The sequence below is a fragment of the Protomyctophum parallelum genome (assembly GCF_964188405.1).
Source record: "Protomyctophum parallelum genome assembly, chromosome: 20".
Taxonomy (NCBI): domain Eukaryota; kingdom Metazoa; phylum Chordata; class Actinopteri; order Myctophiformes; family Myctophidae; genus Protomyctophum; species Protomyctophum parallelum.
In genome coordinates this window covers 41,496,873-41,512,025 of record NC_139718.1, presented here as the reverse complement: position 1 = coordinate 41,512,025, position 15,153 = coordinate 41,496,873, and the positions used below count along the sequence as shown (strand labels likewise).

Below are 15,153 nucleotides of genomic sequence, written 5' to 3'. Positions count from 1 at the left end.
AGATTGACTTTGAGATAACCCTAACCCTCAGTGGAACAGTTCACCAAATGATGCTACTCCAATACACCTGTCACTCACTAGGCATCCTTTAACGGTCCAATTCCTTAACGGTTCCTTTTAATAATTCCGATAGGAGGTTCTAAATGGACCCTTACAGTTCTGTAACTGAGTTATGTTGGTCCACCAATATTGTATAGCAGACAAAGTCCACATACCGGCTCCGACAGTGTGATAAAACCTGGTTCCGGAAGCGATTCCGGTTCCTTAATGTTGGATCCAATTCCTCCAGCTCCGGATCGCTACCCTACCTGTAACTGCCCAGGGCAATTATGGAGTCAATTAATAGCATGGAGTGTGCAGACATCTGAGAAAATGTAAAATGTGATTTATATTTGAACTGTACTCCCTGGCTGTTTTTTTTTATTTTTTTTATTATTATTTCTAATTCTGTAGGACTTTGAGATTTGTGAAATGGTAGTGTTTTACAAATTAAATTGTATTATGAACACAGCATGTGATCCTTGAAGTGAAATTCCACTCTGGGTGATTATTCTATTGCTATGATGAGCTACCAGCCCGCTCTCTACATCCATTCAGCCCTGATATGTCCTGCAGCCTGGATATGTAGCGCCAATAATCAATCACAGAAATCATAGATTTTCTGCTGTTTGATTTGTAGCCCTTTAAATGGTAAAATAATTATTCCAAAAAGAACCATTAATCCAGAGGGATTTATAGCAAGCAAGGAAAGCACAAGGTAATACATCAAATGCATAGAAATGAGTAATCTAGGATTATAATAGGATGGTAAACCTAGCATCAGTCTAAACAGTATAATATGAAAAATATCAATAAACTACATACAGGTCTAAAGTTTCACAAATGACCTGGCATCTGTCTACATAACAAGGAGTCAGTTAACCAATTAAGAGACTAACGGTGGATTCATGCTTATTAATATAGTATTGGCACCAAATTGTAGGAGACATTTCCCTTTACACTGCTCTGTGTCACACCAACATCATTTACCGTGCATAGCTTAAGTTTAGGCATGAGTTAGGCAGGGTTTAATGGATTTACTTAAATTTAAGCACTGCTAGTATGGTTATACTCTCAGCCAGATGATCAGCGACAATACATCTGGGGAAATCTCAATTCAATATGGTAGGCCTATGTGGGCTATAGGTTGATGATGCTGACTTTGTGTAGAGATGGTTGCCTTAATTTCTGGCCTATTTTTAAAATCCACTGCAACAGTAATAATTAGAGTTAAACATAAAATACAAATAAGATTAAACAATTTACTTAGATTCCGATACTAGACATCTGCACTGGGACTCTTGAATTAATGAGTTCACATACATAATGTGCAGGAATAAGTACATACCGGTAATTGAATATGTGTCACTCACACCCTCATAGTATGGCAGCATAATAATGCAAAGAACCCTTGAAAACGTAGCATAGTCCTATTTAGAAAAAAGTCAAACAATACAGCTTCGAACTTCCATACCAACAAGTACTACTACTGTATGATGTTCAAACTTCAAATGCACCTACCGGTATGTTGTTGACCTATGTCCAGCAGGGGGCGCACCAGCATTAATGCACCAACACGATCAGTCTTTACAACTTCTACCTACGCATCGACCTCGGAAGTTATTCTCATTGTTTGTAGCTAAAAACATATGCAGTGCTTCTGTCGGGAAAAGTAGCAACAGAGTGTATTATTTTAACTAAAAGTAACTAACAATGTGTGACATAGAGACGTTGAGGCTGTTCGTCAATGAACGACTGACCGCCGTTGCAGAGGACATATTAGCTGTGTTTGTCAGAACTATCGTCCAATACCAACAACAAATAGATCTGCAACACAGACAGCTGGAGTTCCTCACTCCTCAAGTCACCTCTGATCTGACAGGTTTGTCACGAATCATAATGATTTATTTACCCTTTAATTTACTCTGTCTACTCTGTTGTCGCAATGCCAACGCAAATATAGGTGTAGATCTGCTTTGTATGCGTTTAAATTGCTTTTACATGCATACTACAGTCTTTTCAATTCAAATGAGCATATCAGCAAGAATGAAAGGAAAGGTGTACAAGACGGTGGTGAGACTATGTTGTATGGCTTAGAGACAGTTGCACTGAGGAAAAGACAGGAAGCAGAGCTGGAGGCTGGAGCTAGCAGAGACTAAAATGTTGAGGTTCAACCGTTCAAGGGTGGAGGATATGATTCAGTACATCAGAGCAGGGACAGCGCATGTCAGATGTTTTGGAGATAACGCCAGTGAGGCCAGACTGAGATGGTTTGGACATACATGTACAGAGGAGGGATAGTGAGTATATCGGTAGAAGGTTCTTGGGGTTGTAACTGCCAGGCAGGAGGCCTAGAAGAAAACCAAAGAGGAGATTTATGGATGTAGTGAAAGAGATTGATTGATTGATTGATTGATTGAAATATTTATTAACAGTTTGTAGAATTTACAGTACATTTTAAGCACAAACTCAATACAAAGACTGTTAACTGTGAGTGGACGACCCAATTAAGCATTACACTTGTTTACAACAGGGTCCACATTGTTCAATTCATCAAGACATTTAGAGACATACAAATAGACACTTCTATGTAGCTAAAGAACAGAACAGGAATTCATCATATGAATTCATCATATGACGTGAAGTTAGTTGGTGTGAGAGAAGAGGAGGCAGAGGACAGGGTGAGATGGAGGCAGATGATTCGCTGTGGTGACCCCAAACGGAAAAGGTGTGTGTGTGTGTGTGTGTGTGTGTGTGACGTGTTTGTGTGTATTAACCATCACACTGTTTTTCTCATCTCATCTCCTCTGCCTAGATTTCCTCCCAGAGGAGAAATCACCTGAGCAACAGGAGAGGAGGTCCGATCTGCTCCAAGAGGAACCACAGCCTCCACAGATTAAGGATGAACAACAGGAGCTAATTCACAGACAAGAGGAGGATGAGGTGTCAACGCAGACATTACTTACAGTGAAAAGTGAATATAATGAAATCAGAGAGACAGAGCCTCTAGCCAGCACTTCAAATGAACAAGTGAACACACAAGCTGATGTAGAGAGCCTTGGAGCATCACAACCAACTGTTGATGTGCAGCTCATCTCTTCACACTGTTCTGAATCTGACACTGACAACAGTGATGACTGGGAGGAGCCCAGGGAAGATCATTCACTGAAAACACATGAGACACACACTGTAGAAGGACAAAGATTGTTTTTGAGAAACGAGCTGTCCCAGAACCTGATATCAGTGCAACAAACTCCATCCGTGAGGACTCATACAGGGGGAAAAACATTTAGTTGTACAATTTGTGGTAAAACGTTTAACCGAAATGGAAATCTTAAGACGCACATAAGGACTCATACGGGAGAGAAGCCCTTCACTTGTACAGTGTGTGGTAAACGCTTTAGTCTAAGTACAAGTCTTACTAGGCACGCAAAACGTACTCATACAGGGGTAAACGGTAAATGGTAAATGTTGCATTTATATAGCGCCTTTATCCAAGGCTTTTACATAGATTGTGCATTACATTCACCCATTCAGACACCAGAGATTAAAATAGGGTACAACGCAGTTTATAGTTAAGGGACGCAATAAAACAACGACTTCTGCATCCACAGGATGCACTACTGTACTGTTTTTTATTCTAGTTTATTGTGCTAGCTTTAGTTATAATAATCATTTCTTCTTCTTGTTTGTACATGAATATAACCACATTATAACCACATAAATTGAAATGGGAGTTAAATGCTGTAAAAATGGCAAAATTTGACTCCTAATGTCGTTGAAGTGGGACTCAAAACATTTCAATGGGACTCATCTAAAAGACCATCCCTGCATCCCGGGACTCATTACATTGAAAACCTATTTACATCACTGAGACACACATTCACTAATGGCAGCGGAAACCATGCGAGGCACCAATCAGCACATCAGGAGCTATTAGGGGTTCAGTGTCTTGCTCAATGACACTTCGATACTAACTCAGAGGGAGCCCGGGTTCGAACTGGCAACCTTGCGGTTACCATCCAGCCACTCTACCCCTGATCCACCGCCGCCCCCAGGGGAGAGGCCCTTCAATTGTATACTGTGTGGCAAGCCTTTTGGTCAATGCTCACATCTGAAAAAACACATGGGGATTCATACAGGGGAGAATTCCTTAGTTTATGATGAATGTTTTGGGTGAAATTAGCTATCTGGAAACACACACGAGGGTTCATGCAGGTGAGAAAGCTGAACAGTTTCTCAAGGAAGCCACCTGAGCTGACATGGCACTGCTGTGGCACTGAAATAAATCATAGATGATGAAGCAGAGGAATCACAGAATCATCTATATTACATGTGGACAGCTTTTTCAGCTAATATTTACTTGTGGAATATAATTTGATATAAAGGGGAATTCAGATTTCAGCTTCACCCATCTTATGGCTGCTCAGATGGTTATGATGAGCGCTCGGGGAGAAGTCAGGTGTTACGTGTCCCTACTTTGACACAGACTGGGTCCAGGAGACGAACCAGTGACCTTCTGATTAGCAGATTGACTCTGAGATAACCCTAACCCCCAATGGAACAGTTCACCAAATGATGCTACTCCAATACACCTGTCACTCACTAGGCATCCTTTAGGATTTTAATGTAACGATTCCCTCTTAATGGTCCAATTCCTTAAACGGTTCCTTTTAACAATTCCGATAGGAGGTTCCAAATGGACCCTTACACTTCTGTAACTGAGAGTTATGTTGGTCCACCAATATTGTAATATTATACAATATTGTAACTGTATAGCAGACAAAGTCCACATACCGGCTCCGACAGTGTGATAAAACCCGGTTCCGGCAGCGATTCCGGTTCCTTAATGTTGGATCCGGTTCCTCCAGCTCCGGATCGCTACCCTACCTGTAACTGCCCAGGGAAATTATGTGTGCAGACATCTGAGAAAATGTAAAATGTGATCTATATTTGAACTGTACTCCTTGAGGACTCTACTTTTTATCCCTATAGGCTGGTTTTGGTTGTTTTTGAGTGGTGCAACCACTCCAAGGAACAGCAATGTCCGTGTTCACCTACGTGTTGGTTCACCTATGTGTTCATGAGCACCAGTATATGACTATGACTACCAGTAGGGGCACTGTTGTGCAGAAACAGAGAGAGATAGTATTAGACAAGTGCTGCACTGTTGCCTGCTAATGAGAGAGAGGGGAGTTGCACCACTCATTTCACATGGGTGTGATTTTTATTAATATTTCTAATTCTGTAGGACTGAGATTTGTGAAATGGTAATGTTTTACAAATTAAATTGTATTACGAACACAGCATGTGATCCTGGCTTGAAGTGAAATTCCATTCTGGGTGATTTTATTCTATTGCTATAATGAGCTACCAGCCCGCTCTCTACATCCATTCAGCCCTGATATGTAGCTGTAGCCCCAGTAATCAATCACGGAAATCATAGATTTGTAGCCCTTTAAATGGTAAAATAATTATTCCAAAAAGGAACAGTAAAACATACAATGTAGGCATTTAGCAGATGCTCTTAATCCAGAGGGATTTACAGAAAGCAAGGAAAGCACATGTAGCCTTGTATCAATTGCATAGAAATGAGTAATCTAGGATTTTCATAGGACGGTAAACCTATAGCATCAGTCTAAACAATATAATATCAAAAAGATTAATAATTTGTGCATTGAAGTATAGGCCTACAGGTCTAGAATTTTACAAATGACCTAGTTAACCAATTACTGCTCTGTGTCACACAAGCATCATTGTAATTTGTTGGTGTAACTATACTATAGGCCTACCGTGCGTAGCTTAAGTTTAGGCATGAGTTAGGTGGGGTTTAATGGATTTACTTAAATTTAAGCACTGCTAGTATGGTTATACTCTCACGTAGCCAGATGATCAATACATCTGGGGAAATCTCAATTCAATATATGATATGATGATGCTGCCTATGTGTAGAGATGGTTGCCTTTTCTGGCCTATTTTGTAAATCCACTGCAACAGTAGTAATTGGAGTAAACATAAAATACAAAAAAAGATTAAACAATAGACTTAGATTCCGACACTAGACATCTGCACTGGGACTCTGAATGAATTGAGTTCACATACATAATGAATAAATACATAATTGAATATGTGTCACACCCTCATAGTATGGCAGCATACTGACGTTACACCAAATAATGCAAAGAAGACTTGAAATTTAAAACGTAGCCTAATTAGAATGGTTTTCTGCACAAAAAAAGAAAGGGGGGAAATACAGCTTCGAGCTGTTCAAATGCACCTACCGGTATGTTGACCTATGTCCAGCAGGGGGCGCACCAGCACCAACACGATCAGTCTTTACAATTTCTACCTACGCATCGACCTCGGAAGTTATTCTCATTGTTTGTAGCTAAAAACATATGCCGTGCTTCTGTCGGTAAAAGTAACAACAGTGTATTATTTTAACTAAAGTAACTAACAATGTGTGACATAGAGACGTTGAGGCTGTTCGTCAATGAACGACTGACCGCCGTTGCAGAGGACATATTAGCTGTGTTTGTCAGAACTATCGTCCAATACCAACAACAAATAGATCTGCAACACAGACAGCTGGAGTTCCTCACTCCTCAAGTCACCTCTGATCTGCCAGGTTTGTCACGAATCATAATGATTTATTTACCCTTTAATTTACACTGTCTACTCTGTTGTCGCAATGCCAACGCAAGGTGATCTGCTTTGTATTTGATGAATTGAACAATGTGGACCCTGTTGTAAACAAGTGTAATGCTTAATTGGGTCGTCCACTCACAGTTGACAGTCTTTGTATTGAGTTTGTGCTTAAAATGTACTGTAAATTCTACAAACTGTTAATAAAGATTTCAATCAATCAATCAAAAGTATGCGTTAAAATTGCTTTTACATGCATACTACAGTCTTTTCAATTCAAATGAGCATATATCAGCAAGAATAAAAGGAAAGGTGTACAAGACGGTGGTGAGACCATATGTTGAATGGCTTAGAGACAGTTGCACTGAGGAAAAGACAGGAAGCAGAGCTGGAGGCTGGAGCTAGCAAGAGACTAAAATGTTGAGGTTCAAGGGTGGATAGGATTCAGGAGTAGGTTCAAGGATATCTTTATTTGTCTCCTTTGGGAGAAATTTGTCTTGGAGACAGAGTCACAGCTGCATACAAATAACAGACACGTTCACATACGAAAAAGAAAAAAACACCATAAAGCACCCACATACACAGAACAGAGATATTGCACACATTCCCTTGATAAAGTGCAACTATAGTCATTAAAGTGCATTCGGCAATCCCTGATTGAGCATTTTAGTTGACAGGGGAACAAAAGAGTGTTTAAATCTATTATATACACATCGTGGAGTTCTATACCTCCTACCGGATGGCATCAGCTCGTACTCTCGGTACAGTACATGCAAGGGGTCAGATACAATATTCCGAGCCTGTCTCACCACTGCTTGTTCAAAGATGGCCTGGGGAGTGATGGGTGGGGTGGACATGCCCATGATCTTCCCAGCCATGTTTGCTAGCCTATTTACTTGAGACTTGTATTTCACAGTTAGATTGCCAAACCAGCTGGATATACCGTATCTTAGGATTGACTCTATACTAGCTCTGTAAAAGGTCAACATGATATTTCTACTGACTCCAAAAAGCCTAAGTCTTCTGAGAAAGTGTAGACGTTGGTGTATCTTAGAACACAGTGGACACATCAGAGCAGGGACAGCGCATGTCAGATGTTTTGGAGATAAAGCCAGAGAGGCCAGACTGAGATGGTTTAGACATGTACAGAGGAGGGATAGTGAGTATATCGGTAGAAGGATGTTGAGGTTGGAACTGCCAGACAGGATGCCTAGATCTAGAGGAAGACCAAAGAGGAGATTTATGGATGTAGTGAAAGAGGACATGAAGTTAGTTGGTGTGAGAGAAGAGGAGGCAGAGGACAGGGTGAGAATGAGATGGAGGCAGATGATTCGCTGTGGAGTGAAGGGAAAAGCCAAACAGAAAGTGTGTGTGTGTGTGTGTGTGTGTGTGTGTGTGTGTGTGTGTGTGTGTGTGTGTATTCACATCACATCACACTGTTCCTCTCATCTCATCTCTTGCTAGATTTCCTCCCAGAGGAGAAATCACCTGAACAACAGGAGAGGAGGTCCGATCTGCTCCAAGAGGAACCACAGCCTCCACAGATTAAGGATGAACAACAGGAGCTAATTCACAGACAAGACGCGGATGAGGGATCAACGCAGACATTACTAGCAGTGAAAAGTGAATATAATGAAATCAGAGAGACGGAGCCTTTAGCCAGCACTTCAAATGAACATGTGAAAACACAAGCTGATGTAGATAACTGTGGAGCATCACAACCAACTGTTGATGTGCAGCTCATCTCTTCACACTGTTCTGAATCTGACACTGACGACAGTGATGGCTGGGAGGAGACCAGGGAAGATCAGTCACTGAAAACACACAATGTCGTAAATCACACTGTAGAAGGACAAAGATTGTATTTGAGAAACGAGCTGTCCCAGGACCTGATATCAGTGCAACAAACTCCATCCGTGAGGTCTCATACAGGGGGAAAAACATTTAGTTGTACAATTTGTGGTAAAACGTTTAACCGAAATGGAAATCTTAAGACGCACATAAGGACTCATACGGGAGAGAAGCCCTTCAGTTGTACAGTGTGTGGTAAACGCTTCAGTCGAAGTACAAGCCTTAAGAGCCATGCACGTACTCATACAGGGGAGAGGCCCTTCACTTGTATACTGTGTGGCAAGTCTTTTAGTCGATTCTCACATTTGAAGAAACACATGGGGATTCATACAGGAGATAATTCCTTAGTTTTATAGTTTATAATGAATGTTTTGGGTGAAATTAGCGATCTGAAAACACACAAGGGCTCATACAGGTGAGAAAGCTGAACAGTTTATCAAAGAAGCCACCTGAGCTGACATATCATACACACTGGCAATGACAACCAGTCATAGATACTGAAGCAGAGGAATCACAGAATCAGACAATCTCAACATTAAATTGGTTTTTCACATTATATTCTGAATAGAAATAATGCTGTCCAATCCACTTTATTTCTAAAGCACATGGAAAAAAAGTTCTGTGACTTTGTCTTGTGGGGGTTTGGAGGTACAGTAACACATTTACCTTCCTCCAGCTCCGTATCCCTGCCCTACCTGTCACTGCCCAGGGCAATTATGAAATCAATAAATAACATGAGTGTGCAGACATCTGATGAAAATGTAAATATGATCTATAGCCTTTTTTAACTTTAATTTCTGAAGACTGTTTTTATCCCTAGTTGGCTGGTTTTGACAGTTTTTTATTATCTCTAATTCTGTTGGACTTTGAGATTTGTGAAATAATTTTAACTTTAATTTCTGAAGACTATGTTTTTATCCCTAGTTGGCTGGTTTTGGCAGTTTTTTATTATTTCTAATTCTGTTGGACTTTGAGATTTGTGAAATAGTAAAGTGCTTTACAAATAAAAATGTATTTTATGATCACAGCATGTGATCCTTCTAGGGAAATTCGACTGGGTGCTTATTCTGGTTGCGTATAAAGTTGAGTGGAATGAGCTACCAGCCAGTTCTGTACATCCACTCAGCCCTGATATATAGCAATATATAATCAATCATGGAAATAGTTTTCTGTTTGTAGGCATTTAGATAGTAAAATAATGAGAAAAAGAACAGGCATTTAGCAGACGCTCTTAATCCAGAGCGATTTACAGAAAGCAAGGAAAGCACAAGGTAAATACATCACATGCATCTAGAAATAGTAATCTAGGGTCATCATAGGTAAACCAAGAACACAGCATCATCAAAAAGATCAATAATCTACATCGAAGTATACAGGTCTACAAATGTTTTGGCATCTGTCTACATAACCAGGTGTCAGTTAAACAAGAGACTAACAGTGGATTAATGCTTATATTATTCCTGTATCGGTACCAAATTGTAGGAGACATGTCCCTTTACACTGCTCTACTACGAATACTGCAACAGTATAGTAAATAAGCTAGAATTAGATTGAACAATAGACTTAAATTCCGACACTAGACATCTGCACTGGGTCTGAATGAATGAGTTAATTTACATAATGTGCAGGAATACATCAATAATTGAACTATGTCAATTACATTTATCAATAACGTTACACCAAATAATGCAAAGAAAACGTAGCATATTTAGAATGATTTTCTGCAACAACAAAAAAAGTCAAACAATATACAGCTTCCATACCAACAAAGTACTACGTGTGACGTTCAAATGCAGCTGTGTTGACTTATGTCCAGCAGGGGGCGGATCAGCATCAATCTTAGAGTATACGGCATCAATGCATCAACACGATCAGTCTTTACAACTTCTACGTGAGAGCTAGTGTTCAGATCCGGTCTAGAGCCTGTATCCGGACATTTCCACTCAAACACACTCATGCATAAACACCCCTAGTTTCCATATCCGCTCTAGACCGGATCTGCAAACTGCAACGTGAATTGAGCCCAGCCTGTATATTTACACGCGCGTAACATCGACCTCGGAAGTTATTCTCATTGTTTATGTATGTAGGTAAAACATGCAGTGCTTCTGTCGGTAAAAGTTGCAACATAGACGTATTATTTTAACTAGTAAGTAACAATGTGTGACATAGAGACGTTGAGGTTGTTCGTCAATGAACGACTGACCGCCGTTGCAGAGGACATATTAGCTGTGTTTGTCAGAACTATCGTACAATACCAACAACAAATAGATCTGCAACACAGACAGCTGGAGTTCCTCACTCCTCAAGTCACCTCTGATCTGACAGGTTTGTCACAAATAACCCTTTCCTAACCCTTTACATAACATTACACGGTCTGTCGTTGCAATGCCAACACAAATTGATTATTCACAGACTAGATTGGGTATAGTTCAAACGAAAGTACAGGTCAATAAAAAAATTGCTACTGAGGATATAACCGGGAAAAGCACTAAGACACAATTACACCTGGGTCATCAATTTTAAATTCATCAGAACATTTAAAGACATACAATTATACACTTATATGAAACAACTGATCTAGGTGTAGATTATCCTTGGTACCCAGGCTTTTATTTTCGTTCTCTACAGTTCAAGGTGTAGATCTGCTTTGTTTCAGCTTTATTCTGCTGTATTCCAATCTGGCTTCCGAACCTCCAACTCCATGCACTGACAGTGACGCATGCCTCCTCTATTTGAGTGACCACATCAAACACGAGGTGGATGCTGGCAAATACTGCAGCATGGTCAGGCTGTACCTCCAAAATCCTTTTGACACCGTAAACCACTCCATACCGATGAATACACTAAAAGCAATTGGTTTTGATAGCACATCAGTGAGCTGGATGCAATCCTACCGCTGTTGACCTGTCTATCTAGCATCAAATGTTGGATGAGTGAGAACTTTCTCAAGCTAAATGAGGATAAGACAGAAGTTCTCATAATCGGATCTAGCGAGCAGAAAGAATCAATAATAAGCAGACTTGGCAACCTGACTGTAGAAAGTAACAGTACAGTAAAGAACCTGGGGGTTATTATTGATTCTGAATTGAATTTTAATTCACACATTAATCATGTTACCAAGATTGCCTTTTTTCACCTTAGAAATATTGCACGAATCAGAGCCTATTTGTCCTTGGACGATGCAAAAACGCTAATCCACGCCTTTGTTTTTTCTCGGCTTGACTACTGCAATGCACTCTTTTCAGGACTGCCTAAGAAAACAACTGACAGATTACAACTTGTCCAAAATGCAGCAGCTAGAGTTTTAACTAGAACTAAGATGAGAGAACATATTACTCCAGTTTTGGCATCACTGCACTGGCTTCCGGTTGTTTTTAGGATTGATTTTAAAATTATTTTACTTGTCTATAAAGCTCTCAATGGTCTCGCGCCCTCCTACCTACATGACTGCCTGCATAAATGTGTCCCAAACCGGCCCCTAAGGTCTTCCACTGCTGGCCTGCTCGCTTTGCCTAGAGAGGTGGCAACTAGAAAATACGGGGAAGCAGCTTTTTGCTTCTACGGGCAAGTCGGGCATGGAACAAGCTCCCACTGTACATTCGTCAGGCAGCCTCTGTAGACATTTTTAAAGCTCAGCTCAAGACCCACCTATACAACATTGCTTTTAAGTGATTTTTTATTTTTTTTATTCATGTCCTCACTGTATTGTATTACTGCTTGTTTTTTATTGTCGTTTTTTAATGTCGTTGTCCAGCTTTATCTGTTCTTATCTTTGTACCACTGCCTTCTCCTGATTTGACACTGCGCTATTGTCCTATTGTTTTAAACTGCATGCCTGCTTTAATGCTGTTTTGTTTTGCTTTTGTTTTTATTATTTTTTCTGCTCTGTAAAGCACTTTGAGCTAAATTTATGTATGAAAGGTGCTATATAAATAAAGTTTATTATTATTATTATTATTATTACCTGGAGGGGAAAGGACAGATGGTGGAGATGAACAGAATACTGTCCCCCTCCCAGTGAGCTGTGGCATTCCACAAGGAAACATACTGGGGCCTTTAATGTTCCATTATGTAAACGACATCAGCTTGTGACTGCAACTTGTTCCTGTTTGCAGATGACTCGGCACTGCTGGTCTCAGACAGGAACAAACAGGTTGAAAAGGCCCTCAGCTCTGAACTCGGTAGAATCTGCATCTTGCAATGGGTCTGCTCTACAAGATTCTCTACACCAGACACCCATGTACCTGTCTAAATACTTCCTTAATGTCAAAGAAGTCCACACACGAGTCACAACACCAGAGGGAGTTCAACATTGATTGAAGTTTTTATCCGTTTGCAGAATAGGCCTACAGTACATTTTCAAGCACAACTCTATACAAAAACTGTTACAAACCATGTGCAACCCAGATTCGGCTCAAACAAGGGATTAAATTAATTTCGGTCTTGTTCTGCTCCTATGCCACAACAATGTGGAACGCCCTACCAACAGCCATTAAGAAATGTGAATTCCTTGACTGCTTCAAAACCACTCTCAAAGAGCACCTACAGACGGCTGCAACTCAAAACTACCCCCATAAAAATGTCAGAGCCCCCCCTCCCCCCTTTTTTTCGATACTGTACATGTTTTTTGCCATTTTTATTTTCTTTATATGATATTTTTTTTCTTCATAGAAGTGTATATTTGTACATCTTTAATTGTATCCTGTCCATAGGTACTTCTATTCAGGTAATGAACGAGGGGCAGCTGAACCTTATCAAATTGTCTCTCAGAACTATTTAAATTGTACACAAAAAGCCTCAGATATAAAATGTTTTAATAGGTCAGATCTGTTTATATGTGCTGTAGGGCGAGAGTAGGTCATTTATATTTTTGTAAATTTAAGAGATGTGGTTTGTTACTCCTACTGGAGTCTCCTAATTATTGGCACAGGAATGCAACACAAACCTATTGTATGCCAATATTAAGGATCACACTGTTTCTCTCATCTCCTATTCTGCCTAGACTTCCTCCCAGTCTGTGAAGAGGAGAAATCACCTGAGCAACAGGAGAGGAGGCCCAATCTGCTCCAAGAGGAACCACAGCCTCCACTGATTAAGGAGGAACAGCAGGAGCTAATTCACAGACCAGATGAGGCAGAGGGGTCAACGCAGACATTACTTGCAGTGAGAAGTGAATATAATGAAAACAGAGAGACAGAGCCTCTAGCCAACACTTCAAATGAATGCGTGAAAAATCAAGCTGATGTAGAGATCCATGGAGCATCACAACCAACTGTTGATGTGCAGCTCATCTCTTCACACTATTCTGAATCTGACACTGACTACAGTGATGACTGGGAGGAGACCAGGGAAGATCAGTCACAAGATCAGATGCACACTGTGGAAGGACAACGATTTTCTTTGAGAACCAAGCTGTCCCAGGACCTGATATCAGGGCGACAAAGTCCATCCATGAGAGCTCATACAATGGGAAGAACATTTAGTTGTACAATTTGTGGTAAAACTTTTAACCGAAATGGAAATCTTAAGAGGCACACAAGTACTCATACGGGAGAGAAGCCTTTCAGTTGTACAGTGTGTGGTAAACGCTTTAGTCGAAGTACACATCTGAAGAGGCACGCACATATTCATACAGGGGAGAAGCCCTTCAGTTGTATACTGTGTGGCAAATCTTTTAGCCGATGCTCACATTTGAAGAAACACGTGGAGATTCATACAGGAGAGAATTCCTTAGTTTTATAGTTTGAATATTTTGGGTGAAATTATCTATCTGAAATCACATGGGTTCATACAGGTGAGGAAGCTGAACAGTTTCTCAAGGAAGCCGCCTGAGCTCACATATCATACATATTTTGTGTAGGTCCCAATACATTTTTTTCGTTCCCGATCCGATCCCCATACCACAATTTCTGTGTTAGCCGATAACGATACCAGTGTTGTGATCTCGTGTTGTGTTTATACCTATCTAGCTATATATCCCGTGTTGTGTTTATAGCAGACTCCTCACTCAAATGTGCACAAATAAGGGCCGATACCATATCATGTTGACAACTGTTTTTTTATGTTTTTTCTGTGGCTTTCGCCTTTTATTTTATATTTTTTATGGTGGGACAGACAGTAGGCTGACAGGAAATGGGGAGAGAGATGGGGGGAAGTCATGCAGTAAAGGCCGTCGGGATCGTAAGTCGAACCCGCAGCACACTGCCAGACTGGATTACCAGCCAACATGTAGACAACTTTGTCAGCTAATATTGACTTCTCCTCCGGCTCCAATCCCTACCCTACTTGTGATTGATTGATTGAAGTATTTATTAATAGTTTGGAGAATTACAGTACATTTCAAGCACAACTCAATACAAAACTGTTAACTGTGGACGACACCATAAAGCATTACACTTACAATAGGGTCCACCATTTTAAATTAATGATTGTCACTGGCTATATTTGAACTTCATTCTCTGAAGACTACATTTTATCCCTAGTTTGGTTTTTCGTGGTTTTGGCCATATATATATATATATTTGTTTATGTTTTTTCTGTAGGACTTTACGATTTGTAAAAAGTGCTTTACAAATAAAAATGTATTATAAACACTGAATAGCCTACTTGAAATTG

General features: G+C 40.2%; 2 protein-coding genes across 2 annotated transcripts; both read left to right on the top strand.

Moving 5' to 3' along the window:
* Nucleotides 1-6,446: 6,446 nt before the first annotated feature.
* On the top strand, nt 6,447-9,483 carry LOC310877934 (uncharacterized protein). The gene is made up of 2 exons (XM_083791940.1): nt 6,447-6,667; nt 8,149-9,483. The coding sequence occupies exons 1-2, from the start codon at nt 6,499-6,501 to the stop codon at nt 8,889-8,891; spliced, it is 912 nt and encodes a 303-aa protein (XP_083648066.1). The 5' UTR covers nt 6,447-6,498; the 3' UTR covers nt 8,892-9,483.
* A 1,172-nt stretch (nt 9,484-10,655) lies between these two features.
* On the top strand, nt 10,656-15,036 carry LOC310877560 (uncharacterized protein). The gene is made up of 2 exons (XM_083791468.1): nt 10,656-10,863; nt 13,541-15,036. Exons 1-2 carry the CDS (start codon nt 10,695-10,697, stop codon nt 14,278-14,280), a joined length of 909 nt encoding a protein of 302 aa, XP_083647594.1. The 5' UTR covers nt 10,656-10,694; the 3' UTR covers nt 14,281-15,036.
* The last annotated feature ends 117 nt before the right edge of the window (nt 15,037-15,153 follow it).

What these genes read in the sequence shown, in the direction of transcription:
- LOC310877560 (XM_083791468.1), top strand. Translation starts at nt 10,695, where the DNA reads ATGTGTGACATAGAGACGTTGAGGTTGTTCGTCAATGAACGACTGACC. An exon ending in AGTCACCTCTGATCTGACAG is followed by an intron (nt 10,864 to 13,540) that starts GTTTGTCACAAA and finishes TATTCTGCCTAG; the next exon opens with ACTTCCTCCCAGTCTGTGAA.
- LOC310877934 (XM_083791940.1), top strand. Translation starts at nt 6,499, where the DNA reads ATGTGTGACATAGAGACGTTGAGGCTGTTCGTCAATGAACGACTGACC. An exon ending in AGTCACCTCTGATCTGCCAG is followed by an intron (nt 6,668 to 8,148) that starts GTTTGTCACGAA and finishes ATCTCTTGCTAG; the next exon opens with ATTTCCTCCCAGAGGAGAAA.